Consider the following 27,026-nt stretch of genomic DNA (forward strand, 5'->3'; position numbering starts at 1 on the left):
TATTTTTTAGCATTGTAACCCAGCACTTGACATATCCTTAAGAACAATTACATATAAATGTCAGTGCGGGATGGGATCTCTAAGGTGCCAGGTTGCTTGAACTTAGCGGACACTATTAGCTGGGGTATCAAAAGCAGTAAACATCAGCACCTAGAAAATTGGGCCATTGCATTTGTCAGAGCTGGTCAGCAGCCACAGCCCAAAGTATCAGTGGGTTTCTTGGCAAAAGGGAGAGATTGGCAGCTGAAGGTCGACCTAGGAAGGCAGCTTAGGTTCCCCAACACCATCATAGTGACCACACTCAGGCAGATTGTATTGTTGGGAAGACCCAGTGGAGGAGGTTAATGAAAGGATGAAGATCTGTTTGACCAGTGTCATGTGAACGGGTGGAGAGTGCGGTGTGAGGCCATTGAGGTGGGCTGCAGAGGATTTGTCTTCTACAGTCTTCTGGGCCTAACAGGGGTGATCAAGAGGAAGGCCATCAAAACCACATACACGCTGCAGAAAGAGCCTCAATATGGCTGTGGATCAAGAGCAGTGACTCGTGGGCAACAAAGTCACCTGGACGCATCCTGGGGCTTTACCAACCCAGACTAGTCACCGGGCGAGGGTGTCTGACGTTGAAGGACCTGAAACTCCCAGTGACCTCAGGTAACATCACCAATGATGTGTGCAGGTGCATCAGCGGAAGTATTTTTCAAAAACAAAAGCACAAGGATGCATATTTGATGCTATACTACTATAGTACATGTGTAAAAAGTACAATACATAATGTCATCATAAGTATTCAGTCTCTGTGACGCAAGCTTGTCCTTCCAGCTGGTTGTGTGGAGTTCCTGGCTGGTGCACACAAGGACAAGCTAGTAGAGTGACAACGGACTTTCTCCTCCACAAGCTTTGGACTGTCACATTCCACTGGAAACTCAAACCCTCGTTAGTGCTGAGAAATAATAGGCTTTTAATGTTGCTACAAAGAAAATTACTGCTAAATAGAACTGGATTTTTCTATTTCATGTGTGGTGAACTAGTACAAAATCAACTTTCATATCAAAACGCATCCCATATTTTTGGGTTGAAGGACACCAGTTTAGGAAGTGAAAAATAACAAGGAACAAGTTTCTAAAAAGTTGATGAATGGAACCAATACTGTACTGTATGTCCTTAGTAATTTAACGAAGACTGTGGAAATTAAAACTCCAAAATATACAGCAGCTTTTGCAGTAGTCATCTACACAAACATCCGTTAGGCCAAATACAGTTGTAGATGTTGTAAATTTGCAAATTAATTTCAATGAATGCATCACTTACTTTAATAAGTAATCCATTCCCTCATCCCAAACCCTTCTCTGATATAATTTGGTGCCTTCTAGTGGTAAATCCATTACAGTAATTCTTTTCATGCCACAGAAGCTAAAGCACAACACTCCAGACTTTATCTGTCCCTGCAGAGAACTTCTGAGGGTGTTAGGCCTTTAGTTAAGTCTAGGGCCCAGAGCCCTGTGTTCAAGCCCATTATTGTTTACCGCTCTTATGAAGATGTAACCAACAGCAGTACTGCTTTATCTACTTGAAACATTTCAAAGGAAACTGAAAGCCCACGGGTACAATAAATGCTTTAAATAGTCTTTCAAGGCCATTCTCACGGGACTACCCTGCCTTCAAATACCTAATTTAATAAATATGCTATTTAAGCTGCAATTTCTGTTTTGCATACTCTTATTATGACTTCACTTGCAGCCTAAATCTAAATATTTCTCCATTCAGCTGCTGCATACAGTAGCCATACATATTATACTGCTGCATGAAGACCACTTACAAAACTTTTCCCTTCATTCAGGATCGTTTACTTCTACAAGATAATACAGTAAATCAGCCTAATCTAAGCTGATATACTGTATCATATCAATCTTTTGACAAATAATTCTCCTTGATCTAATCATTATTTTTACAGATGGTATCTGAATACAAATAGATGCTAAAAAGGAGGGTAGCCAAATTAAAAGGACGGATATTAAATTCATTATATATACTTGTCCTTAATACTGTATGTGATAACTCAGTAAAATAAGATGAAAATTGAACCCTTCACCTTCTTCCTTTAACCCACCTTTTAATTGGTTTAACTTTTAACCCATACTCATTTCCTTTTAAAATTGCTCATACCAGCTTTAATTAATGTAATTAAGATAATTCATTAAACTTTTTAATTAACTGATTATAATATATTTCAAAGTGTACTCTGTAGTTTTGATGTTTAAGATGTGTAAGATTCACCTCTGACTTGTCATTATTTTGTTGAACATTTGTGCTTTTCCAAGTTATAGAAATATTAGATATGCAATATACTGTAGACATACCACATACTATAATTCACCAGTGTGGTACATTAAATCAACTTCAAATCTGACAGCAGCCTGAATTGACCCTCATTGTCTTGAACGGGGGATGGGTGCAGAGATTCATGCTCTATATACTAACCTGGAGCTGTTCCAGAATCATTGACTTGGGTTCCACTTGGTGCTTTTGACAGGCCTGCTTATAGTTTGCTATTATCTCTTTCAAGGTGATGCTGTCTACTGAAACAAAAATATTCCATCATTACTCACTAAACATATGTTACACGCACTTAACAGGGACTGAGTTTTCACTAAAAACTTAATCTAGATTAAAGCTGTCCCCGTTTTGTATCATTATTTAAAAAGGAGAAACCAAAGTTATAGGAAGTCTCAAGGGTTGTGTGAATCAGCTTTAGAGACATGTTAACAAAAAAAACACTCAACTAACAAATAAATGACCATTAGTGCTTCCTGTCTCAAAGAAATATCTCATGAGGTACACACTGTCCTGTGGAGAAGCATACCGATAGTACAGAACACAGGGCTGTCTCTTAATGCTCTTTTAAACCAAGTTCCCTAAGGATTTGTAACCTTTAGGTCCTGTCCCAGAGCATTGAGGTCAGGTTAAACTTACCCAGACTCTTGAATCCTTTTCTTTTGGAATATAGTTTTAAGGAAATAAAATATGTTTTTGAGCTTATTTACCTGCCCCATAAAATAGCTGTAAGTATGCTAGAGAGATTTTTTGTTTTTTGGTGTGACTGCAGAAATTATTGCATATAGGTAAATACTACAAAAGGTAAATGCAGACATTTAATGTGAGGCTTGAGGAAATGGCAGTGTTCACTTAATCTTGATAAAATTAGTTATAGGATACAGTATGTATTGATCACAGCAAATGTGTTTTAGTCTTTTTCATAATTTGACGGAATTATCAAAAGTATTTTAAATCGGAAAAGAGAGTAAACATAAATACATAAATGGAACAGATAGAGTAAAATGGGATACAATTATACCTAGAGAACAAATTGTGGTCAGAAAATCTGAAATACTTCAAAAGAGATGCTATGTGGTTTAGGCTCAGAACTCTGAAGTAAACATTCAATAGAATACAATTGCAGTAAAAAACAGAATAAGGTAAATTAATTCTTAAGAATCATGATTGTCCATCAATTCATAGTGATCTGGACCATCTTTAAAAAGTGTTTCTATTTATATATTTTATAAGGATATATTAATTCTAACAGGAACAGCAAAGGCATAAAAAGACACAAAAGAAAAAATAACTGTGGTTTCCTTACAGTAAAAAAATTAAAAGGGACAGAAAGCAGTGTTTTAAAAATAAAATGTGGTAGTGCAGTCAAGCTATCTTAAGGATACAATTCCATTGAAATACATAGTTTTGTCCTTAAAAGCAGTGGAAAAAAAGTGGTTTGACATTAGGAAAGGGGTGCGAGTGGAAATATAATGAGTACCATAGTGTTCTAGCTATGTCATCAGCAGCAGCATTTTACTGTGAAAAACAAGAGATATCAGGGTACTTAAAAAGACAAGCTGCAAAGTATCCCACATGACCAGTTAATTAAAGTCTGGGGGACACTGGTTGTAACCTTCGTAGAATTCAGATTTATGGGGCTCAAACCTGAAAATACAGAAGAATGAGTGGCCAGAAAATGTCCAATAGATCTTACATTCCAACTCACTCCACTTCACCACACACCCTCTCTACTGTATATCTACAGTCTGGGGAATGCAGAGATGAAAGGGTACAAAAAGGACATCAGCTCACCGTCCCTCCACACGTCCTTGTGCTCAGCGAAGCCTGACACCATTTCTTCATCCGATGGGAAAGACACACGCTTCTCGCCTTTGCTTTTCTTTGTAAACTGGAGAGAGGGAGTCAGTGCTGCCTTGCTGTGGTCCTCAGAGTAAGCCATCTCGAGCTGTGGGCTCAGCACCCTGTCAGTACAGGACTGGAGTTAAACCAGCTAAATGTTGTCTGTTCACAATCTCCTTGACTTCCGCATTTCAGTAAAAACAAACTGTATTTTTTTCTCCACACAGTAATACCTAAGATAAAGTGCACTGCTGTATGTGGATTTTAGTCGAATTTTCAGATTCTGTTCCTTTTGCGTCCTATTACGCTGGAAAAACTGTCGTATTAAGTCACTGTTCCAGGTTATATACTTTTTGTATGCATTATGAAGTCAATCAGTATTATTACTACCAATAATAACAAAGCTAACCTATGAAGAACTGTCATAATATAGAGTTATTAGCATAGCTAAGATATGCAGAATCTTAAATATGCATCTTTCCTATTCAGTAGTGCAAAATGCTTCAACAGATAGTAACTCTCTGAGGACACAGGTCGGTGCTGAAGTCTGAAGTCCTTTTCTCTGTTCTACACTTTTGTAAAGCTGATATAGGATACCATGCCATTAATTATTTATAAGGCAGTCTTTTAACATGCATGTGAAATTCAATATTTCCATATCAAATAGCCAGATAAAAGAAACTAAAGCTAAGAAGGCATAAACTACATTTGCACAACACATCTTATTTTAAAGGACCTCTTTGCTAAATGCTCTAAGTGTGCCCTGGGTATGCACTATGGAGATTTCTGGGAATGAGTTCATAGGCACCAAATACTAATTATTAATATGAAGACACAAACGAACTCTTCAAAGTATTGTTAATTACCCCTACGGGTGCCGTGTCAGTAATGAATACATTATGTGCAATATGCTGATCACACATCAACAGGGTGAGGAAAAAAAAGTTTCGCTTCCATTCTTCTTTTGACTGTGAATATGAAAGAAAGTATTCAATAATCTGGCGGTGTGTCCAGGAGGCCTCTCCTTTCTTTTTGAACGCAGCGAACAATCCGACAGTTAAGGATGTTACAGTTTTGTCCGGAGAGGTTTCGTGTGTTGTGTCTAATTTAATTTTGCTACAGTTTCCGCACACGGGGAGACGCGAATGGCGAGCGGCTTCAGAGCCCTGCCTCTCCGGCGCAACGTGTTCGCTCCGGGCTCTGCTCGTTTCGGAAAATGTCCGGATTTTGTCCAGCAGCCGGGTAGATGGTCAAAATGAATGTGAATGAAAGATGATTGCGGCTTCTTTCCGTGCCGAGAATCCCTTGACACATGACCCAATTTCCTCCTCTCCCTTCATCCCCTATTGCTGGGGTCTCCAGCTCTAGCCGCCTGCAGAGCACGACAGCAGCGCTGCAGCTGGACTCGTTAAACCTATCCTCGCTGAAAGGAAACCATGGACAATTGTTAAAATTACTATAAAATGCAAATAATAGGCTTCATGTACGCCCATATATACCTTGCATATATACCAGAAATACAAAAGGGGGAGAAAAATGTTATTTACATCCCCACGTATAAGAGGAAACCTTACTGCCCCCGACAAAACAAGTGCTGTCTTGCAATAAATACAAAGAATGCAACTCTTTCGTGTAAAGGCTGTTACCATCTCAGAGTTTCTGAAATATTGAGACACTGGCATCTGTAACTTTTTGATTAAGCTAAGTTTGTGATAGCGTGTTGTCGCTACTGCTGATAGGAATTCCAAAAATAACAAGTCTCTAAGAGGTACATGGTATACAGAGAAGCAAAAACTGAAATAAAATGTTGTTTTGGCATAGTTTAGGCTATCAAATTTTAGAATGGTCTAATTAGAAAACTGGTATTTAATTTACTATTGGCTGTTCTTGTATACTTAATTTGTAAGGACGAGCATCTTACAGGATTTCCTGGTATTTCAAACGCGACTTTTCACTCACTGTGTAAGAACTACAAATACCATCAACCACCGACGAAACCCCGGATGTGAAGCGCGCACTACTCCCGTTTCTGACCAATGAGATGCTCCGTTGTTGCTGTGTTTGTGGAAGGTGTTCCTTCTGCTTCTCAGTGCGGGAATTTCGGAGTGTTGTGGTCGTCAGGAAGGAAAATAGGAAGAGCTCAGAGTCTTGGTTTATTCCGGATACTATAAGTTTTGGTACCTTGAGAGGTTAGCTATCTTCACTGTCCAGTTTTTTTGCACGATCACTGAGGTTTTATTTGGAAACAAAACAGGAGCACGGAAATTGACGAAGCAGTAAATACCGGTAGGCCGTATAAGTCGGTGAAGTTAGACTTCCCCGTAACGTTTTAATAACAAGTCCTAACATTGTGATGTGTTACAAAGCGCGTGAAGTTCCAGCAAAACTCGTAATTAAATTTGACTGCAGTTCATGTCCTGTGGAGTTACTATGTACGTTTTGGCTTTTCTCGTCGTGCTGTGTTTTCAATTTGTGCAGCTGACCCACAGGGAAGGTTCAGTCGCCGCATGTAAACACTCCCAGGGTAGCAGCTGACAGCCCGGGTTAAAGAACTAAGCGCGGCTCCTAAGGGTCGTCTTCAGCGGGTGTTGAGAGCTGTCTTGGACTCGTGGTTCTCATCATGTGTTTTTACTGTGTGTGTAACGCCAGATGCCCCCGAAAGGCAAGGTGGCGGGGAAGGGCAAGGCCCCGGCGAAGAGAAGAGTGGCCGAGCGGTTTCCCCCGGGGGAGGTGCTGGCCGACACGGCGAAGAAGCAGTGGAAGCTGGGCGGGCCCGTGGGCGAGGGGGGGTTCGGGGTGCTGTACCTGGGTGAGTCTACCCGAACTCTGGCTGGAGCGGGTTCTGCTGATGAGCTCCCTTTATCCACTCCGCAAATGGGTCAGCCCCGGCTGAAGGTCTTGGTATCGGTCCGGGTATTCTCGGGTCATCTTTCCAACAGAAGCTCATGTTTACAGTGCTCTGAAGATCCCTTTTTTTTCCTTTTTCATTAAATTGCAATTAAATTTCAATAAATCCTTCGCAGCTCTCCTTCTCTCTTGCGGGAAGGCTAATGCGTGATTTTATCTCTTTTAGGCTTGATTATTACAGTGCAGTTTTGGGTTCTTCACTTTCAGCTGGTTAGAACTGCTTGGGTCTTAAATAAACCTGCATTTCTAAAGTAAATGTAACCTGCACCGCCTTCTTTTGGGTGTCTGGGTTTGAATAGGAAGGGCCCTGTTTTGTTGCTCCAAGACTGGAGTGATCTTCTAACCCATATCAGATCTTACAAATCACTCAGCACTTTCAAATCTGGTCTTAAAACTCACTTTATAAACTGGTTTTATTGTCAGTTTACTGTATTTGTGTATTATTACCTCTGTTGTTCTATAGTAAAGTACTGTGAGATTCATCCTGTGATTTAAATCTAATTTCCATTATGTGCGATCTTAAATTGATGTTTTTAGCTGTGCATGTGTGAGGGGATATGTAAAAGTCTGTCACTGTTAATTGTAATTGAATTTTTTTATGACTGTGAAACAAACTTGGGTAACGTATCTGATTTTCTTTTTAGCTGATGAGAGTTCTAAAGCAGTTGGGAGTGATGCACCTTATGTCATTAAAGTGGTAAGATTTCTTTTTTTGAGAGACTTGAATTGTTGATTTTGAATAGTCCCTACTGAAAAATCCAAATTATATAGACTGCATTATTTTAGTGCGTGGGTGATTCTTGTGCAGTTCATGTAAATACCTGAAAAAGGGTGCCAATTATATTTCTAATACTATAGATTATAACTTTAAGGTATGTGTTCAAACGTGAAAACTACAGTTGTATACTGTGCTTATACAGGAGCCAAGTGACAACGGACCTCTTTTTTCCGAGCTGAAGTTCTACATGAGAGCTGCTAAACCAGAACTAAGTAAGCTTTCTATAAGTGTGAGGATTGTAACACTCTTGTCATTTAAATATATAAGCACGTAAAAACTTTTTTATTAAAAAGTTATTCTTCAACAACTTAAGGGACAAATACACACACTGCAAAATGCTTTTGGTGTTCTCTGTGGCCCAGGGGTTTGGATTATATAAATTAAAATTCTCATGTGCATCTCCCCAGACAATTAATCTTTATATTACTAAGTAAGATTCATATTTTATTCATTAAACTTTCATGTTGTTGGTAAATATTCGGCCCACTAGCAAGTTTGCTTGCAGTCACTCATAACTTTGCCTCAGTGGAATTGCATTATTATTACATAGCATACAAGAAAGTTGGATTTTTTCATTAAACACGTTTAATTGATTTCCCCATTCTTGATTTAATTTTCACTTCAGTCGGCAGAATCTGACTATACTGTATAGTTTTTCAATAAAGTATGATCAATTTTCTCCAATGCATTTCTAATCTGCTTTGGATGCTGTATGTGGTTTCTGCACAGTGAAAGGTTACATTCACGGGTTGACTGAGTGTGACCGACTGATTGGGTGTGAAGGTTTTAGACTGTTTTTTCCTGTTTAGTTCAGAGCTGGGTGAGGTCTCACAAGCTGAAATATTTAGGAGTCCCGGCGTACTGGGGATCTGGACTGCACACAAAGGGAGGGAAGAGGTGAATCTGCTTTTAATGTTTCACTGCGTAATTCAGCATTTCTTTGTCTTCAGCAGTGCATCTGGGAAAGCCTAGCAATTTAAACTGTATCATATCTTAGTGACTAATATGCCAAATGTTTAAAATAGTTTCACTTTTCAAACCATTATATTTCATTATTTTCTATTATGTGTGGAATAAAGCCCTTTTGTTTTAGAGGGCTGTTTAAAGTTTTGTAGAAATAAATGCTTCTTTTTCAAAGATAATTTTCTCAGCAGCTAAATATACCTAGTGCTGTCACTAGGAAGTGAAAATATTAAAAAATCAGAAATAACAAAAAACATTACTGTACTATTTGTTAGCTTTATAAGGACATTTTCTTTGATAAGCTCAACTGATTAGAATGCAATGTTCTCATTATTTCATCATTGTCCTGACAGTTTAATTCATCATCACAGCTTGTACTGTTAACCTTTTCTAAAATCCAAAGTGATATATATTTTTATAAATGTCTTCACTGTTTTAGATATAGGTTCATGGTTATGGACCGATTTGGTACAGACCTGCAAAAAATCTTTGAAGAAAATGGAAAGCAGTTTTCTCGAAAAACAGTCCTGCAGCTTGGACTGAGGCTTGTAAGTAGTTTGATTCAGCCTCATACTTCTGTGACTGTAGAGTAAACAAGATAATGTCATTTAATTGAAAGTGTTCATTTAACATGTAGTTCTGCAAATGGCTGCTGCAGCACAATGCTGTGATTTTTAAATGAACAGAATATCGCCAACATTGTGATTTCAGCTAACAATGGTGCTGTCATTCTAATTGTGCTAACGTTTTCCAGGTGAGAGCATAACCTCCTTTCACTTTAAATCTTGATTCAGAGCATAATCACTAACGTTGGGCTCATTTTTCTTGCCAGTTGAAACTGCTGATTATTATAACGTTGCTCTCATTAAATTATAAAAGCAGAAGCTCCAGTTCAGACATGTTCGATTTTAACTAGACGTTGTCCTCTATGGACCTGAAAGCTCCCTCTGAGCTGGAGCAGCGATGGAGGTCAGCTAAGGTCTGTGTTGATGTCCAAAAGTCCCACTTGATGTAATGCAGGGATGCCCTGGCAAAAGCTTAGGCTAATTATTTATCTGCTTCAATTCTAGAAGAGAAAAATTAACAATTTTTACCTATTGCAGTGATTTGAAATTTCTCTGAAAACAAATATTCAACCATAGCTATCTTTTGTAATTTCTGAAATTTCTCTGCCTCCTGACTTAATTTGCCATTGCTGTTTATCCTACAAATAGTTCAGCTCTGTCTACCAGTAGCTTGTCTTGCTGTGATGTTGAGAAAGTAGTCTTGGAGCTGCACCCTGCTACTGTTAACTTAGATCCCTGACCTACCTGGGTTTTCAAAGACTGAACACTCCTCTTTGCTCATTGATTAGATATGTCTTCTAAAATCCATGTTTTCTTTTAAGGGTTTAGCTAATTATGTATCAATACTATCTTTATATAAAATACTGGAAAAAGGACTGCTAATAGTAACAATTAGCTAGAGAAGTTTCAGTCTGGATTTGTTCAGATATGAGCATAGTAACTGCCTTATTAAAGATTAACATTGACCTTTAAATGAATTCTGGAAAAGGTTGGCCTATTATTTTGTTAGAAATGTTCTTTGCAGTTGATACATTTGCTCATACAAGCCTTTGAAATCATCTGAGACTTTATGTTGATCTTTCTGGTAAGGCTGGACTGGTTTCTTTCTGGTCTTCAAAATCTGGGTGCTCTGAGGTTTGCTGTTCCTTAGAGGACCATCCCTGGGCTCCTTTGGTTGGGCTACATGCCGCCTTTGAGGACAAATAGAAAATCTAAACTTGACATTTGTTGAGAGTTTTTGCAATTGGCTCTAAAGGAGGCTTGGCATAATATGACTCCATTAATGTCATTTTAGAAGGAAATGTTGATTTATTATTGTTTATACAGAACTGAGCCTTCCTTCAATTTAAATTCTGTTGTTTAAACTTCTAGATTCAAACCTGCATAACTTGAATGATGTAGACAAGTACATTTATAAATTCATGGCTTGATTTTTGAATGTCTTGGCTTGTTCAAAATGCATCAGCAAGGCTGCACGTGCCCACAAAGCATTCTCAATCTGTTAAAGCAGTTATAAAATCACTACATTGGCTATTTCTGAGTCATGAATCATTGAATTGACTTTAAAAATGGCTATATTAACATGCAGAGGTCTTTGAGGTAAAAGTCCTTAATATCTTCAAGAGCTCTGAATTTCATGTTACTCTCAGATCTGAGCAATTTGACTCTCTGGTTGTACTGGAGAAGACCATAAAACAATAAGCTTATTGCTGTTGTGCTCTCCATCTACTAAATTCTGTTCCACTTGATGTTGGCTGAAATATACTGAAACTCTTGAGTTCTTTGAAGTCCAAGTGAAAAACCTTTTTTTTTTATTGGTTTTCATTAGTAGCTAAGCAGCAGTGTTGTTTTTTTGTATGTATAGTATGTGCATTTTGTATTTGTTTAACTCTGTGCAGTCCTCTTTTTCAGAGCGTTGTATAAAAATAGGTTTGACACCTGACCTCCCATGGTGCTGTGGTGTTTGAAGCACTTGTCTTCTCTTGCTAGCTCGACATCCTGGAGTACATCCATGAGCACGAGTATGTGCATGCAGATATCAAGGCCTCGAACCTTCTTCTTAGCTACAAACACCCCAATCAGGTCAGTGTCCTCGTGTCATGTTTTTATTTTAGGATTTCTAACAGAAAGAAAATGATGGTACAGTATTTAACATTGTTTTTTTCAACTTGTTAATACCAATATTACGATGTATATGAAATGATTGATGCAGTTTGCTTAAATTAAATTTTAAGACCCTTTCACATTAATTTATTTAGTCTGTGTGCTTGTGTAAAGTGAAGATTGGTAATAAGGATGCATAACAGAATGCTGTGTTATTGCTTTTTATACATTATTTCTGTTTAAGTTGTAAGAAATAGAGGTCTACCTATGTTTGTATGCTGTGCATGTGATACCTTGAAAAAATAGATGAAATAACTACAAAGCCTGTTCAAAGCACATTAGATGAGCAAATATTTAATTTGGAGATTAATAATGCAACAGTGGTATATTATTAAACTGCTATTTTTATAATTAAAATTTAGACTGAGACCTCTTGGGATTGTTGGATTTAGTTGTTCGCCTTTTCCTTAGTTATTGAAATGTGAATGACTTTCAAGCTGTTCTTTCCTTGCTTAAATGTTCAGGGCTATAGATGCAGCATGTTTGGCTAATTTAGTTTATATAAGCTGTGTACTGTTGATTTGGCTTCAAATGTATTCAAACCCTTGGTACAAACTGAACTTGATGTAACTGAAAATAGGTTTAACAAACAAATTCAGTTGTGTTCAAAATTATTCACACCTCAGCAGTCATTGTGTTATTGTTACTCCCTTGTGTTTAAGAAGAATGTAGAAAAGGTGCTGGACCGTGGGGCTAATGTTTTTATTCTCCTTTAAGCATTTGGCAGTAGATGTGGAAGAATGTTTCAGGTCATTATAATGTAATTTCTGTTTGTGATCAACCGAACGAACCAGGTTTTTGGATAAAATACCGTGATGTACCTCGTAATCCACCCTTTGCTCAACTTGTTATAACTAGCAGCTTCCTTGCCAGTAATGGGTTTAGTGCACTGCTGTTAAATTCCTTTCTGACCAGCTGAAGTAGGATATTTTCCAGAAATGTCCTGAAACTATTTTTTTTTATCATTGAAAGCTTATCTACAACATAAAACCTTTTCATTTATGTTTTGTGCACTGCAGTTCAATCTGCATCTAAAACTTGTATAGATTAATATAGGTTTATTGCATAATATTTCTCATTGTATATAACTATGGATATGGATACAAATATTTATCTAATTTATATATTTATATATTTGCAAACTCAGGTTTACTTAGTAGATTATGGACTGGCCTATAGGTATTGTCCAGAGGGGAACATAAAAGACTATAAAGAAGATCCAAAGAGGTGTCATGATGGGACCATTGAGTTCACCAGCATTGATGCACACAGAGGAGCAGGTACGTTAGTATTCAAAATGAGATGAAAATATTATTCCCTCTATATGAAGATAGCGTTACTTACATACATTATGTTCTACCCATCTAAATAATTAGATTTTTTTACAATTGTCTTCAGTTTAATGCGGAAAGAAGGTAGTTGACTCATCTGAAAATGACAAATGCTGAACTTATTGAATATGTTGTTTTTCAGTGTTTCAACTTTCCAAATACTTTTATGGAAATGAAAGCCTCACAACCACAAGATTGTAATAGTCAAAGTGCAGCAGTTTTTTTTAAATCAAACTTTATTAATGTTCCCAATTACTGTTGTTGGCAATATTGTAAAAACCTGTGCATATTATCAAGATTTTTTTGTTGGATCTTTTGAAACATTATTGCATTTCTTCTGTCTTTCCAATTCCTTTCCAGCTCCCTCTAGGAGAGGAGACATTGAGATCCTGGCGTACTGTATGATACAGTGGTTGTGTGGCCGCTTGCCTTGGGAGGATAATCTGCAAGACCCCAACTACGTTCGAGACGCAAAACTCAGGTAATGGTTTAATTTCACTGCAGTCTGAATTTATTATGCAAAAGCTGCAAAAAGCTGACATGCTGAATGTTTGATTTCCAGATGTTTGTTTTTTAAGAAAATTAATTCAATCAACTCATTCCAGGTGCAGAGAGAACATTTCAGATTTTATTTCAAACTGTTTTTCAACCAAGGAAAAGCCAGGTAAGTGCAGATATTTGTGTGCATATGTGGTGCAAAGTAAATTGTGAAATACTCTGTAATATCTTTCATTTTCCAGAAATTTGTTAAATAGGAAAAAAAAATGCCTATTGAATCTATTGAAACAGAAACTGAATCACAGCTGCGGGGCTCCACAGTGAGAGTTTAACCACTGCCCAGTGTAACAATTAAAAAAATATTTCAAATTATGTTTATGGTTTCCTGAAAAAAATGTTTTGGAAGAAAGCTGAAGCACAGAGATTATTTTATTAGAAACATTTACTGTCCTAGTTTAGCTGTCTTCTTAAATATGTATTTAGAAATCTGCTCCATAAGTTCCCTTCTTAATTCCTTTTTTAATTTAATTAAGAACTCTCACATTTAACTCGAGATACGTAACTGTGTGAGTTTAGTAACATGTAAGCCAGTGATTACTATGACTAGCATTTATAATTAGTTTTGTGTATGAAACGTTTGCTTTAATTTTAAATTTAAAAACTACTAATGGTTGCAATTAATATTTCAATGTCAAGGTATTTACATTCAGATATGAAAAACCTGACTAATCCTGATCCTTAAAATGTCCTTAACTGCCCAGTGATGCGGCTGTGGTGCTTTCTGTCGCTAACTAAAGCCCTCTCATGCTCTTCATTCGATAATACTAAACAGGGCATGTTTGTCTCTTTACCATCAGAGTGGTAATTGAATTGAAACACTTCCTAATATGAAACATAAGTGACGTGAAGAGCTCTTTCTTCATGCTGTGAGCAGCAACCTGTTGATTCTCCGATGATGAGAGCTCATTTACAGCATGCTAATTTTCACGAAACTTCACAGAATCTAAACAACTGTTTTGAGCAGGCTTGGCCATACGTAAGAGAATCATAATAGACATGGTCAGAAGTTTTAAAAAGTAGAATGTGCTCTTTCTGTCATTCCAGTTTAATAGAGTAATTTAGTATATCCTTCCGCAGAGGGGCAGTCAAATATTAAATTTCATATCATGGTTTAACATCAACATGAGGAGAAAGAATGTCCAAAATATAATGTATTTAAAGGATATTGAGCTAGAAAGGGACTACAGGTTTAATGTATGAATACAAATAGCAAACAGCTAAATCCATCAAACTTCCATTTACAGTTTTTTGTACTTGGGATTAAGGTAAAGGGGCATCACTGTAGTTTTTGAGCTGTCACAGCATGGGAAAGTAATGGATTGTTTTTCTTTAGGCTATTGTCATGTGTATACACTGGACATCCGGCAGTGTTATTACTGCTTTCAGTAATAATTTTGTTTGGTGAGTCTATTTTAGTACTGTAATGGTAAACAAAAATATAAAATTAATGAAGCATAAGGAAGAATTTAGATAGAGCTGTGATAAGGACTGTTTCTATTCCTGTTTAACCTTACTTTTATGTTTGTCAGTTTCTTTGAAATGCCTTAGGAACAAATGAAAACTTGATTGCATTTTCTTTCACTCCTTAAAAGCTTGGACTGTGTGGCGAAGACAGCTTTAATCAGCTTGATTTGTTCGTGCGTGAATATAGGATTTTGTTTTCAGCATTTTGGATGAGTGGGAATGTTTTTTGACATTTTTCCCTTTCTAATTAAAATTTCAGATGAAATGATAAAGTTCATGGAAGAAGTGAAGTCCTTGGGATACACTGACAGACCACCCTACCAGAAATTGCGTGTCATACTTCAGGCGGGTCTGAAATCCATAGGCTCTAGCGATGATGACAAACTGGACTTCTCCGTATCTGCCAATGGTCCGGCTTCATCCCTGGGCAAGGTTAGAAATATATTTTCAGAAAAGGTGAACTTTTCTGGAAGTTCTGGAATATGTTGGAATATTCTTTAAGTCACTTTTATGCACAGAACATCAGCAGTGCATGGAACAGATACTGCCATTTCTGCCTCTATAACATCGTGGTATCTTTCAAATATGTTTGGAGTTGCAATAGAATTATTGTGTAGCACAGCAGTGTGCTTTAATTCTTTCTATAGCCTATTTTTGTCTTAAGAGTGTTTAATTTCTCATTTTTTATCAGTTTTTTTATTGCTATGGCACATTTTAGGACAGTGGGCAAAATTTCAGTCTTAAATTCAGTCTCTTTAATGTGTGGCCAATTTACAGGGTCATGAAAAGTGTCATCTTCAGGTGCTCAATTCAGCACGAGACCAGGATTAAATCCAATCTTTGATGCACTCGTCAATTCCAAAAGGTCCTGGAACTGACATTTGCAGCTGGTGGGTTGATCTTGTCTTGGTCTGGGAAAGAATTGTCCAGTTCTAAATTCAATAGTTAAAATAACTCTTGGGGCAGATGTGCAGTGACCACTGTACCCTCTTAACACACCAACATACATGGCGTGAGATGGAGGACCTCGAGCTATTAAATTTGATCCCACGCAGCAGTGTTTGTCACATTGTTCTTGTGCATGCTTTTTGTGTGTATTGCATAATTAATCCTCAGACCAAGCGTATGGTTTACAAAGTGGAGGTGTTTCATTTGAATTTACCCCAAGGACATTTTAGGTCTATGTGGAAAGATCTTCTCCATTCTCTTGTGAGATTACACTCCACATCCTTCAGGGGTCATTTTAATAGGATTTGCAGAACAGTTTTCTATTTTTAGAAAACTATACATTAAAGAAATAAGATAATCTGATGAAATTCATTAAGATGGATACTGTAAGTATTTTTTATCCATGTTGTGTTGTTCAGATTATTGTAAATATTTGGTTTTAAAGTTATTTTATTTTTTTATTAGTTCCATTTATTTTGGTTCTGTTATAATTATTGTAAATTGATTTATTACAATTTTTTTAATTAACGTTTAATTTTAATTTATTTTATTTTAATTCTATTTTATTTTTATTTTTTATAGTTAACTATCACATTAAAAAAGATAAGAAAGGTAGGAGACTGCAGACTTCTTGAAAGAAAAACCAGAAATGAAAAATCAAACACATTTTACAGCTATGTCATGTTTAGAAATACAAGCTATAGGGTAGTTCCAGTCTAGTTCCAGATGCAGTAGTTCTGTGGTTTTCATCTGTAAATTTTGTTAGGCACGTAGCTTCAGCATCCAGTCACTGAATGAAAGTCTCTAGAAATCCCTTCATTAAAGCCAATGAAGGAACAGTAAGCAGTTCGGTATACTATGGGTGTTATTTCACAGGACTGTTTGCACAGTACATCCATTGCGTTACAAAGTGCATGGCAATGTGTTAAGTTCTGGAAATTAGTTTGAAGAGGAATTAATTATGAAGTGACCATGGCTTTATAAGCACTGTATGTTCTTTTCGTGTTGCTGATAAAACACTAGAGACACTCAGGAACCTGTCTGAATTAAAATTCGTTACATTATGTACTACAGCAGAGGGTGAGAATTTCAGTGCCAGGATGAAAATCTGAGACTTTGCCACAGATTCTGAGATTTTGTCTCTGAGCCACTCATTGTTTGAATTTGAATTGTGATGTGCTAGCCTGCAAAGCATATACATTTATTAGGTGACAGTTCTTTTCTTTTCTATCACTGTCTGTTGTACTCTTCAAGCATGCCAAGTAATCTGTCATCCAGAAAAAATGAGATATTTATAACAATTGACATTTTACAAGGGGTGGCCAACAATCTTCCTGGAGGGCCACAAATCAGTAGACTTTGCAGGTCACCTTTAAAAATCGTCATTTTGTAAAGGCATGAAATAGTTTTGTCATGGCAATTGAAGTGGGTGATTTGTTCAGCTAGGTACCTGAGCGATCATCTGAAATTAAAACACCAGCACCCGTTGGCCCTCCAGGATCACAGCTGGCCTTTCTTGTCGTAACTGGAGTTATTAAAACCGTATGTTTCTAAGCCTTTGCATGTTGATTTGAGTTTGAGCAGCAGGGACCAGAGGGCCCCTCTTGTTTAACCCACTGCAGATCCTGTGAAGCAGTCTGTCAGATATGTGCGTTTTCCTCCTGTTCCTCCTTATCCTCCGTTTGTTCCATAAGAGTATGTGCTATATAGTGATCAAATACATTAGATTCCTATAATGTTATAAGGTAAATTACATTGAGAGAGAGAACAACAGTTTTTCCAGTGCATTACATGGCTTATGCGTGTGTATGAGAAAATTTCAGGTTTTTCATATGTGAAGGATATGGTCCCTCTCTTTATTAATAGCTAGCTGAGGTAACTTTTTGAAATATGTGTTCATTATGAATGTTCCCCCTAAAGATAAAAAAGGATGAAACTTTTAATTCTATTAATGTAGCATTATCAAGTAAATGCAGCAAACATATGTCTTGATAAGTGAGCTGTAATTCTACGTAACTCGTATTTAAATTCCTTTTAAGAAAAAGGCATTTCCTATCAATCTTTGCAAAAGTTAGTGTCAAGAAAAACAGAAGAGTAATGGCTTCCTTTAATAAACCACTGATAACGAAGGCTTTGTGTAGGTTGTTCCACCTTAATTTTCAGACGGGGTCTGAAGTGTCTGTGTTTATTCCGTGTTAATGTATCACAAATTTGCTGACATGGTAACCTTGGAGTCTGAGCTGGCTGATAATCACTCTGCTGTGCTGCGGCAGGCAGGATGGACATAATGCACTTCTTCAGTGCAGTTTGCATATGGAAGTTTCCACCAGGGAGCTGGCCTGTGCCAGCTGAGGGTTACCTGCCCACTGCAGTTATTGTATGTAATTATCGAGCCAATCTGTTCAGCTCAGCAGGGTCTAGATGGTAATCATGAGGCAGCAATTGGCAAAATGGAAAAAAAGTACTGTGATAGTTCAAGTCAGGAAAAAAGTGTTCATTATTGCAATCTCTTAGCGAGAGACAGGACTTGATTGCTGTCTTTAAGTGCATCTTCGTTGTCACCTGAGTTAAGATATTTTCAAGCTCAAAATAAATTTCCGTTTTGCTGTGGTTTTCTAGTATCTTCAGAAGCAAAAAGGTGTTTGGAGTACATTGCTTTTCTATCAGTATACAGTAATCACTAAATCATTAGCCTGATTTGTTTCTCTTATTTTACAGAATGTTTGTTGTGCTTAGAAAAAAATGGATTAGGCTATTTAGGATTATAGTGCTCTACTAAAAAGCCTGAATGAAGCTACTGTATGTGGTAGTTTATAGTAGAACAGATGTGTTGGATTACCTTTCTCTCAAGGTTAGTTTTTTCCCTAGTTATTTTTATTATTTAATTTGCAAGATTTATGTTGTAAAATGGATACTTACCATTTTAAAATGGATGTCAAAATGATGGTACTCATTTGATGTAAATTTGGAAGTGCCAAAACCAGTATCGCCCAGATCTTTTGATACATTTCATAGCAGTGGTGAAAAGTCCTAGATAATTCTGTCAGCATTTTAGGAGTAGATTTTTAATGGCTGGTAGGATACTATGCATTGTACATGAATGACATAGTTAGAAATTGTTTACTTGCTCCCTAACACTTGATTTTCCTCATTTTAAAAAAACATGATATATATAGTAAGTTTCAGTATAATCTGTCTCAGCAGGCAGGTTCAATGTCTTCTCTGAGACATTAGGGCTTTATTTCATTTTTCAAAACACCATGATTAACTCTGCATGGTGAAAACAGGCTTTATGAATGTGGCCTGGACGAGTTAATGAACAGGAAAAGAGGACTGAATTAAAATGGTCAATTATACTTTACGGTGATTGAACAGGAAGGATGTGCAGCAATTGTGTGATTATTCCTCTTTGGAGAAGAAAATTAAATCAAAGGTGACAGTGCAAATGTAAAACAAATATCGCCTATAAGAAGAACAAGCTTTTAAAATGTATTGATCTGCCATTTTCTGAGGGTTACAGGAAAGGTAAAAGCCCTTAAAGAAATGTTTAAAGTAAAAGGGCTTCTCTCCTTTGAAAGTTAATTTCAGGTTAGAATTTCAGTTGCACAGAGTGCATCAGAGTATCCTGCAGAATTATTTCTGTCATTTTTTCTTGTTCCTGGTAAGGATCTTCCTTACGGTGATGTTCAGGAGAAACTGTTCAATACATTTTCCCACTGAATTCTGACTGTGCTGACTTTTGAACTCCGAATGTCTGCTGCTGCTGCTGCTGCTTCTCTGTCGCCTCTCGCGGAGGCAGCAGCCGCTTGCTGCTGTTCTGAATGCGATGTTCCTGTGCCTGTAGAAGCCCACCAAGAGAAAGAGTGCGCAGGAGCGAGAGGCATCTGTGGAAGAGGCAGCAAGTGTTCCAGCAAGGAAGAAAGCAAAATCCCCCACGAAAAAAGGTGGCGTTTTCTTATAAATCTGTTTTTTTTTTACTGGAAACTAAAACTCGGTCCATTACAAAATAAAAACGTAATTGCATTTCAGAGTGGGGGTGTTTGGAATGAGTTTTCATTTTTTCCCCCAATGTTTTTTTTTTCTTCATTTTTTCAGATGGAAGTATGTTGAAACGAAAGCCGTCTCCCAGAAAGAAGCTTGTGGAGATGGGCACTCAGACCTCCCCAAGTATTGAAAGAGGAAGAGGAAGAGGGCGGCCGAAGAAGAATGCCTGAGACCAGCTTTTCTGTAGTTTTGACATATGTTTTAGAGTAATGCACTTGTCTCGAATGTCTTTGTTTTAAACTTTGCTCTGTCCCTTGGAAAATAGTTTTCAAATTTGGGGATACTTTATACGTTGATAATTTTTTTTTTAATGTGCAGCATTCTAAATTTCTTAATAAATAACTTCAGAAAAGGCTTCAGAATCTTTTTGCAGTCTAGTGCCGCAAAATTCAAAATAAAATAGTAAACCTAGCCCGAGAGGGAGTGCTGGGCTTGTGGGTGTAAGATCCTAAACTGTTAGCAAGCAGCCCTTTTTCACTTTGGTGCTTCACCATATTCCTACCTTTTTGTTTTGCATGAAAGCAGTCATGAATTCATATTTCTCATTTCTCAGAGATGCAAGACAGCCCTTTGATACCAGTGCTGAAGCAGGCAATTGTGGCAGGCTGTAGAGAACACATACTGCACAGGGTCTGTTTGTGGCTTGTTGCAACTTTCCACTATTTGATCAAAAGTATAGAATGGAGTGTTTGCTGTTTACTTTTATTGTTATTCACATGGTTTCCACCTGGATCTTCACCCAGATACTGTGGGTTTCCTCTTGCTTCCTTTTCAAATGAGTATCAGAACATCATTAAAATAAAATGGAAATGCAGAGATACTCACAAAGGAATTCAGTCTACATTCTAGAGCTGTAATTTTATGCATTGGCCTTTCTAATTCTAATACAGTGGACCTGATAACTTAGTATCTGAGAATTTTAGATTCCACTCTTTGTTTTTTGTTGTCAGGAACACAGTAAATCTCAACAGTTTACAGAAATCTGAGTGATCCAGATTCAGCTCGGCAAATTCCAGTTTGTCACTTTTGTGTGTTTGACACAGCAATGAACTGCCCTGAAAGCTTGTGTCAAAAATTCTGTTTCTATATTACATCTAGAGGAAAGAAAAAATTAAAACTGACATTCAGAGCTGAAATTAACTGACATAATTTGTGAAAGCATTACAGATTATAGCGGTTTGTCAGATTTCCACAGATAAATGTGACGCTGGTATATCAAGGTTCATAACCACAAAAATAGTTATTAATCTAATGAGACTGGTGACCTGCAGCTCTTTTTACTGTTAATTATATATGAAATAGATGTACAGATGTAGGTTGCTAAGGGTTATGTATTATAATAGATCCTAGCTTAAACTTTTCCTGCACTACTTTTAAATTAATAGATTTAAAATATTTGTTATTTTGATTCTGTGCACTTAAAGAAGTGAAGGACTATCTTAGCATTTTGTCTTTGTTCTCAGCAGTTCACGGTAGTGTCCTTTGTGGAAAGACATGCCTTTTAGTATTTAACAGTTACAGCTCAAGAGAAGTTTGTACTTTTTGTATTTAAGCTAAGATCTAGTCCTGCAGGAGCCCACAAGGGATAGTGAAAAAGAAGATGGCACATTTACTCCACCACTTGTGCCCAGCAGGTGGCAGTAGTGCCTAATGATTGCTGTAGGGGTATGACACACAAGTGCCACCTGTTTCTTCTCCCGTTTTCACATGTGAAAAGTGTCTGTCGCTCGAGCAGTATTTTTCACATACCTTTTATTTAAATTAAGAGCCGTTAGGAAATTTAATTCAATTGACACACAACAAAGTACTTCTGACGCCCAAAGTTCTGTTTGTAGGAGTTTCCTTATGATGCAGAATTCTTCAATTCTCTAACTTCACTTCATCCAAAAAAGGTTAGTATTTTTGAAATTTGTTGATTGAAATTCTAAATGAAATCACACAAAACTGGTGACAGTCAGGTCTAGGTTTTGTCTAGATGCACTGCCCTGGAACTTTCTGCAGTCTTTGTTGTTTCTTTAAAAGCAGGGAGTTGCAGGCGTTTGCTCAGTAAGGTGAACATACACTCTGGGAAATAGGACTTTTTTTTTAATACAAAAGGTATTGAACAGCGCTTTCTAAGTAGGAGTAAGGAGTATTATTTAATTTAAAAAAACAGTTTTATGTACAACATTAAAAAAAAGTCTGTTGGGTTCAATTAGAAAAAATAGCATGTTTTTGCAATGCGTTGAAAAATATTTGTATATAAAATATACCGATACTAATAAGGATATCGCAGTCTTGCTGGAGTATTATAAATACAATTTTATCTGGAGAAAATATAGAGGTAAAGAGTAGTATTAATTGAACATTTATTAAACCTTTAACCCGACGATCTCTTTTTCTGGCAGTAGGCTTTTAAAAGGACAGGAATTCATTTGAAGTTTAATTTGGGATTTTTTGTTCTTGCAGTTTTTTCTTGTAACAAGTTCAAAACCTGTGAATGAGTACTTCAGATAGAAATAGGACATTCTGTAAGTAACAGAATGTTGTGACTGTTACTGCAATGGTTTTCTAGCTCCTGACGCTTGACTAATAGCTTGCGAATTTCAGTAAAGCAGGTATAAATATCTCAATTAATCAAGCCTTATTTAATGGAACAAGCAGTGCTGCTTACTTTTTTAATGCTATATTACCATGTAGTACTTTGGAGCAGATTAAGCAAATTCATAGCTGGGGAGGGGTCAAATCCTTCTTGAAAGGGTGGGAGAAACAATTGCTACAGTATCTTCACATTATATTGGCTAATCTAGTGATGTGATCATTTGGGACAAAACTGTGGGATTAATTTTATGTACAATCGTTGCATAGGCTGGGGTGCCTGTAGTTTTGTGTATATTTTTATTCAAGGAGTAAAAAGTAAGCATCCCCTCCTTTTCGGATTTTTTGCATGTACAGTATAAGCTGCAGAAATGTCACTGAATATTCAGAAACAAGACAAGTGCCTTTATTCAAAAGTGAACTCTGGCATTCGGAACCCAAAGATTTAAATCTCATCTTCTTTGTTTTACCCTGCATACCCGACAGTGGGAGTCAGGGATGAATGTTACAAATGCTCTAGTAGTGAGAGTTTCTATATATTTAATTTTTTTATTTTGTCTTTTGCGATTGAAGAAAGTTTTAGTACCTGCTATTTTCAATAGTCTTTCTCTGAGAATTTGAAGGGAATAGAGGTAACATAAATTTCTCTGTTATTGCATGTACTTATTTATTTCCCCAAACCCGTTTTAGAAAAGAAAAAAGGCATTTTTTTCTGTTCAGTTATGGTGCATTTGTGATTCTAGTTGTGTGTAAATATTAGAAAACAGCGGGTTCTCACATTCCAAGAATTGCTTGAGCGGTGGGGCTAAGACAAGCGTTCTTATCGGTATTGTATTCACACTACAGAGTTCTCCTGCTGTTTCTAATCTGTGTATGCTGCTGTGAACAAAACTGGACAGGCATTTATTGTCACAGCAGGGAGATGCTTGACAAGGGAATGTTAAACACTCCACTACCTGCAATTTCAAAGAAGATACTAGACATGATAAAATGTAGATACACATTTAATTTTTGGTCTAGGTGAAAGACTAAAAATGCAGTGAAATAAACTCGTTTTTAGTTTTGTCTGGGCATGGGCTTTTTGGTAGTGTACCATGCTCTGCCCCCTTACAAAGCAACAGACTCATGTTCCACACGTCCTCCAGGCATAGACCACTTTGGGCTGGAGCTGCCACACCAAGTCTGGAGGCCGAAATGAAAGAATTTAATTCGATTTACCCTTGGCAGCATCGAATGGATTTACTGGTCATCAAAAAGACATGTTTATCATTCTTAAGCTGAGGATGTGCTCAGACTCCTTTACTTTGAGCTGTCCAGGCTAACATTTTAAATTCATTCATGCCGCTCATTTCAAATGAAGGATTTCTCTGTCCGGACAAGTAAAGACCAAAAAACATTGGTGAAACAACCATCAGTGACACTGCGGAGGCATCCGAAGGGCTCGTCCTAATTAATTTGACATCATCAGGCACATCCGATGTGCAAACTGCGATGTTTAAGGAAGTGTTGGTAGTTCTAATGAACATTACAGATCACGATGTGAAAGGCTAAGATTATATTTTACAGTGTAAAGAATTGTTTTTGAATAAATGCTTATTTCACTCACAACCAGAGGACACAAGTAGCACCTAATGGGAGTTGCATCTGGAACTTGGGAACAGGAGGGATGTCTTTTCGCAAAGGGTTGTGGGAGCCTATAGCAAACTCTGCAGCCATACTGAAGTGGATACTGCAGCTTCTTTCAAGAAACAACTTTGTAAGATACTCAAGATTGGATCAATTAGCTACAAACAAACACAAGCTTGTTGGGCTAAATGACCTTCTCTTGTTTGTAAACTCGTATAGTCTTACAATTTTAAAACAGACTTGTGCATATAAATATAGAAACAACTATACAGTATATTGTCTACTAACAGGTCAGAGTTCCTTAGTTATTATTTTATGTAAAATGCTTGTTTTTGAAGTATATAACTGTTTATTGAGTTTCAAACTGTAACCCATACAAATTAATATGACAGTGTTCAATTTGGAATCTTTAAACATTGACTCTACAATTAGTTTTTAATTAAATCCACTTAGGCAGCTTTCTAGATTTGAAGTAGAACAATTGAGAAGATGGCAAAAATTGTAGGCTATGTGATGTACTGTATGTACTGTACTGTATGTAAAAGGAGTTTTAATATATAGCTGTGTTAATAAGATGGGCCAAATAACTTTTATAACCTATAAACTGGCATATATATATATATATCCTGTGTTACATGTTTCTAAGCTTCAGTATGGTATTTTTGAACTGTCAACTCTGTCGGTTGTTCTGGACTGGCGACAACAGACAAGGCTCTGCTGTAGCTCAAGGCAGAATGCCATTTGAGAGTTCTAGTCCTATAGTAACATTGTCTTCTGAAAAGCTGAGGGCATTGCCCTGTATACAAGCTACAAACAAGACTGCAGTGTAGTGGTTTAGGTTAGTGTGCATGCAGAATGTCTGCAGTGTTCACACGTGTGGGTCCAGTGAGATTTTCTTACACTGGGGTCTGCTTGCAGTTCTCTGCAGTGCTGGGAGATGCTCTGTGTAATTTCTGGGTTTATATTGCTCTTTCCACTTGAAAGGATTTCGAGCACCTTCCACGCCTTCACGTATATCCACTGTTGAAGGGCAGCACCCACCTGGGTGACGCGCAACAGCTCCAGAGCACAGCAGATCAGGTGGGGAACAGCAGAAACTTCTTTGCCAGCAAATCAGCAGGAGCTTGAGGGTGGAAAATTTATACTACAGCGGAATAAAGCCTGGAAACCAGAACTCACGCCCTGATGTTCAAAAAATGTCATGTGATCTTTAATGACCAAGTAGTCAGGTTTACATCTTCTACAGCCTGGTCACCCTACAGGGGGCATCACTTTAGAAACTGTGCTGCAGAGGGACGAGCACCACTTACACCAGCAACCGGCCTCTGCTTAGAGGCCTCCTATCCCACTGCTAACTACTGGGTAGGATGAATGGCCTGTCTGTCTCATTTGTAGCTGTATGTCTAGTTTGTTCTGTACCGGTAACATCACCCCTTTCCTTACACACCATAATACAGACATTTCAACTTACTTTGATTTTCTGAATTTCGCTTTGATTGTTTCTATGCTACCAGCATATTGCACATCTGTATTTGCATATAAAAAGAGCTTGGCTGGTACCATTCATATCAAATAGCTTTTGAGGATATGCGGCATGTGTGCCAGCTAGCTTCTTTGGGCTTGATGGGTACCTAACTGAAGTTTATGACATTGGGTTCTTCATCTCATATAGTCAAAAGTGAGTGCCAATATCTAGAGAAGTCTGTTTTTAAACCTGTTATTAAGTTCTTCTTTAGGCAGGCTGTAGCAATTAAGTGTCTGATAATGCAATAAACCAATGTTATGACAGAATCTTTAAAAATGCATGACTGACACCATTAGTTTTATATATTTAATTCAAGCCTTACATTACAAGTACTTGATTCGTCCCACTTTCTTTTGAAACCAAGCTACACATTTGATGTGTCTGATACAAACTGTAATTAAATAAGCATTTGCTGATTCTTGCTCTGTAAAGTTAATCTCAAGGGTCCGATACTACATGAAAATTCAGTTCTGTGACTTTAGTTTCGACAGCCTGTTTGGAAAACATGTGCTTGAGTTCCCCGCAGTGCGCATGTGATTTGAGATTTAATGCTATGATACACAAATACCCCATTTTGCTTTTGTTGTCGCACCCATTGAGTTAATAAATCAGTTGCCACAAAGTATCTTATCATAGCTCAAACAAATACACTTTTCTTTGAACAATTCAGTTGACTTTTTTTGGCTGTAAGCTTAATAATTGACATGAACTGAACCTTATACTCTCCCTGCTCTTATCAGAGCATCTTTTGCTCTAATTGATTTAGACAATGATTTCTCAAGCTCCTACACCAATTTTCCCCAAAAAGGGATACATCTGCTATTCATTAGTGTAATTAGATGTTACAGTACTTGCGATATCATAATGTATATATGTATTTTATTGTTTAACAAGCCTTTCCGAGCCGTTTGGCCCGTAAGGCCTGTTTACATACAGTACTGCCCTGGTTCATGTTCTGCAGGTGATTCTGAAGTTTACTGCATTGCTTTTGTCAGTGTCTTTGAGAATTTTGAATGCTTGAATAAGGTCCCCCTGTAGTATAAAAAATATGCTGAAGAATCAACTCTTTAATAGAATTATGAGACTTTGTGACCTAGGATGGGATTTCATCTTGTTGATGTTATTGATAAATATCATTGCTAATTCTTTGATAGAATTTCTCCTCATTAAAATTATCAGCATTATTATTATATTATCTTTAAAATAATGAATACCGTGTCTTAGAAAGATTCAGTCCCTTGGAGCTCCTTTTCCTTATTCTGTGGCATCAGGTATTTTGCTTCCACTGTAGCTCTCCTTCAGCTGGGACTGTAATTAGCTTCAGTTCTAGCTCGAATTTCACTGTACTATTTCATTAACACAAGACCAAACAAAGCAGAAGAAGCTCCTCATGGTCTCTCACC

General features: G+C 37.2%; 2 protein-coding genes across 3 annotated transcripts in view; one reads left to right on the plus strand and one right to left on the minus strand.

Annotated features, from left to right (window-relative positions):
• The window catches only part of LOC102685600 (protein phosphatase 1 regulatory subunit 37), a 53,697-nt gene extending 48,439 nt beyond the window's left edge, over nt 1–5,258 (minus strand). Inside the window, exons 1-3 of the mRNA XM_069192975.1 lie at nt 5,040–5,258; nt 4,126–4,295; nt 2,479–2,576 (exon numbers count right to left, since the gene is read on the minus strand). Coding sequence (XP_069049076.1) covers nt 2,479–2,576; nt 4,126–4,273 — 246 coding nt within the window. The 5' untranslated portion in view covers nt 4,274–4,295; nt 5,040–5,258. The remainder of the gene's footprint in view (nt 1–2,478; nt 2,577–4,125; nt 4,296–5,039) is intronic.
• Nucleotides 5,259–6,223: 965 nt separating this feature from the next.
• vrk1 (VRK serine/threonine kinase 1) lies at nt 6,224–20,249 on the plus strand. 2 transcript variants are annotated; one of them, XM_006632259.3, is made up of 13 exons: nt 6,224–6,362; nt 6,823–6,982; nt 7,725–7,777; nt 8,001–8,070; nt 8,668–8,755; nt 9,261–9,369; nt 11,377–11,469; nt 12,698–12,830; nt 13,242–13,362; nt 13,487–13,545; nt 15,163–15,335; nt 19,696–19,795; nt 19,947–20,249. In XM_006632259.3, the coding sequence occupies exons 2-13, from the start codon at nt 6,823–6,825 to the stop codon at nt 20,063–20,065; spliced, it is 1,278 nt and encodes a 425-aa protein (XP_006632322.1). In that variant the 5' UTR covers nt 6,224–6,362; the 3' UTR covers nt 20,066–20,249. The 2 variants fall into 2 exon arrangements, with proteins under 2 accessions (XP_006632322.1, XP_015205559.1); XM_015350073.2 differs by lacking the exon at nt 6,224–6,362 and adding an exon at nt 6,369–6,459.
• Nucleotides 20,250–27,026: the final 6,777 nt, after the last annotated feature.

Source organism: Lepisosteus oculatus, chromosome 8 (genome assembly GCF_040954835.1).
Source record: "Lepisosteus oculatus isolate fLepOcu1 chromosome 8, fLepOcu1.hap2, whole genome shotgun sequence".
Classification (NCBI taxonomy): Eukaryota; Metazoa; Chordata; class Actinopteri; order Semionotiformes; family Lepisosteidae; genus Lepisosteus; species Lepisosteus oculatus.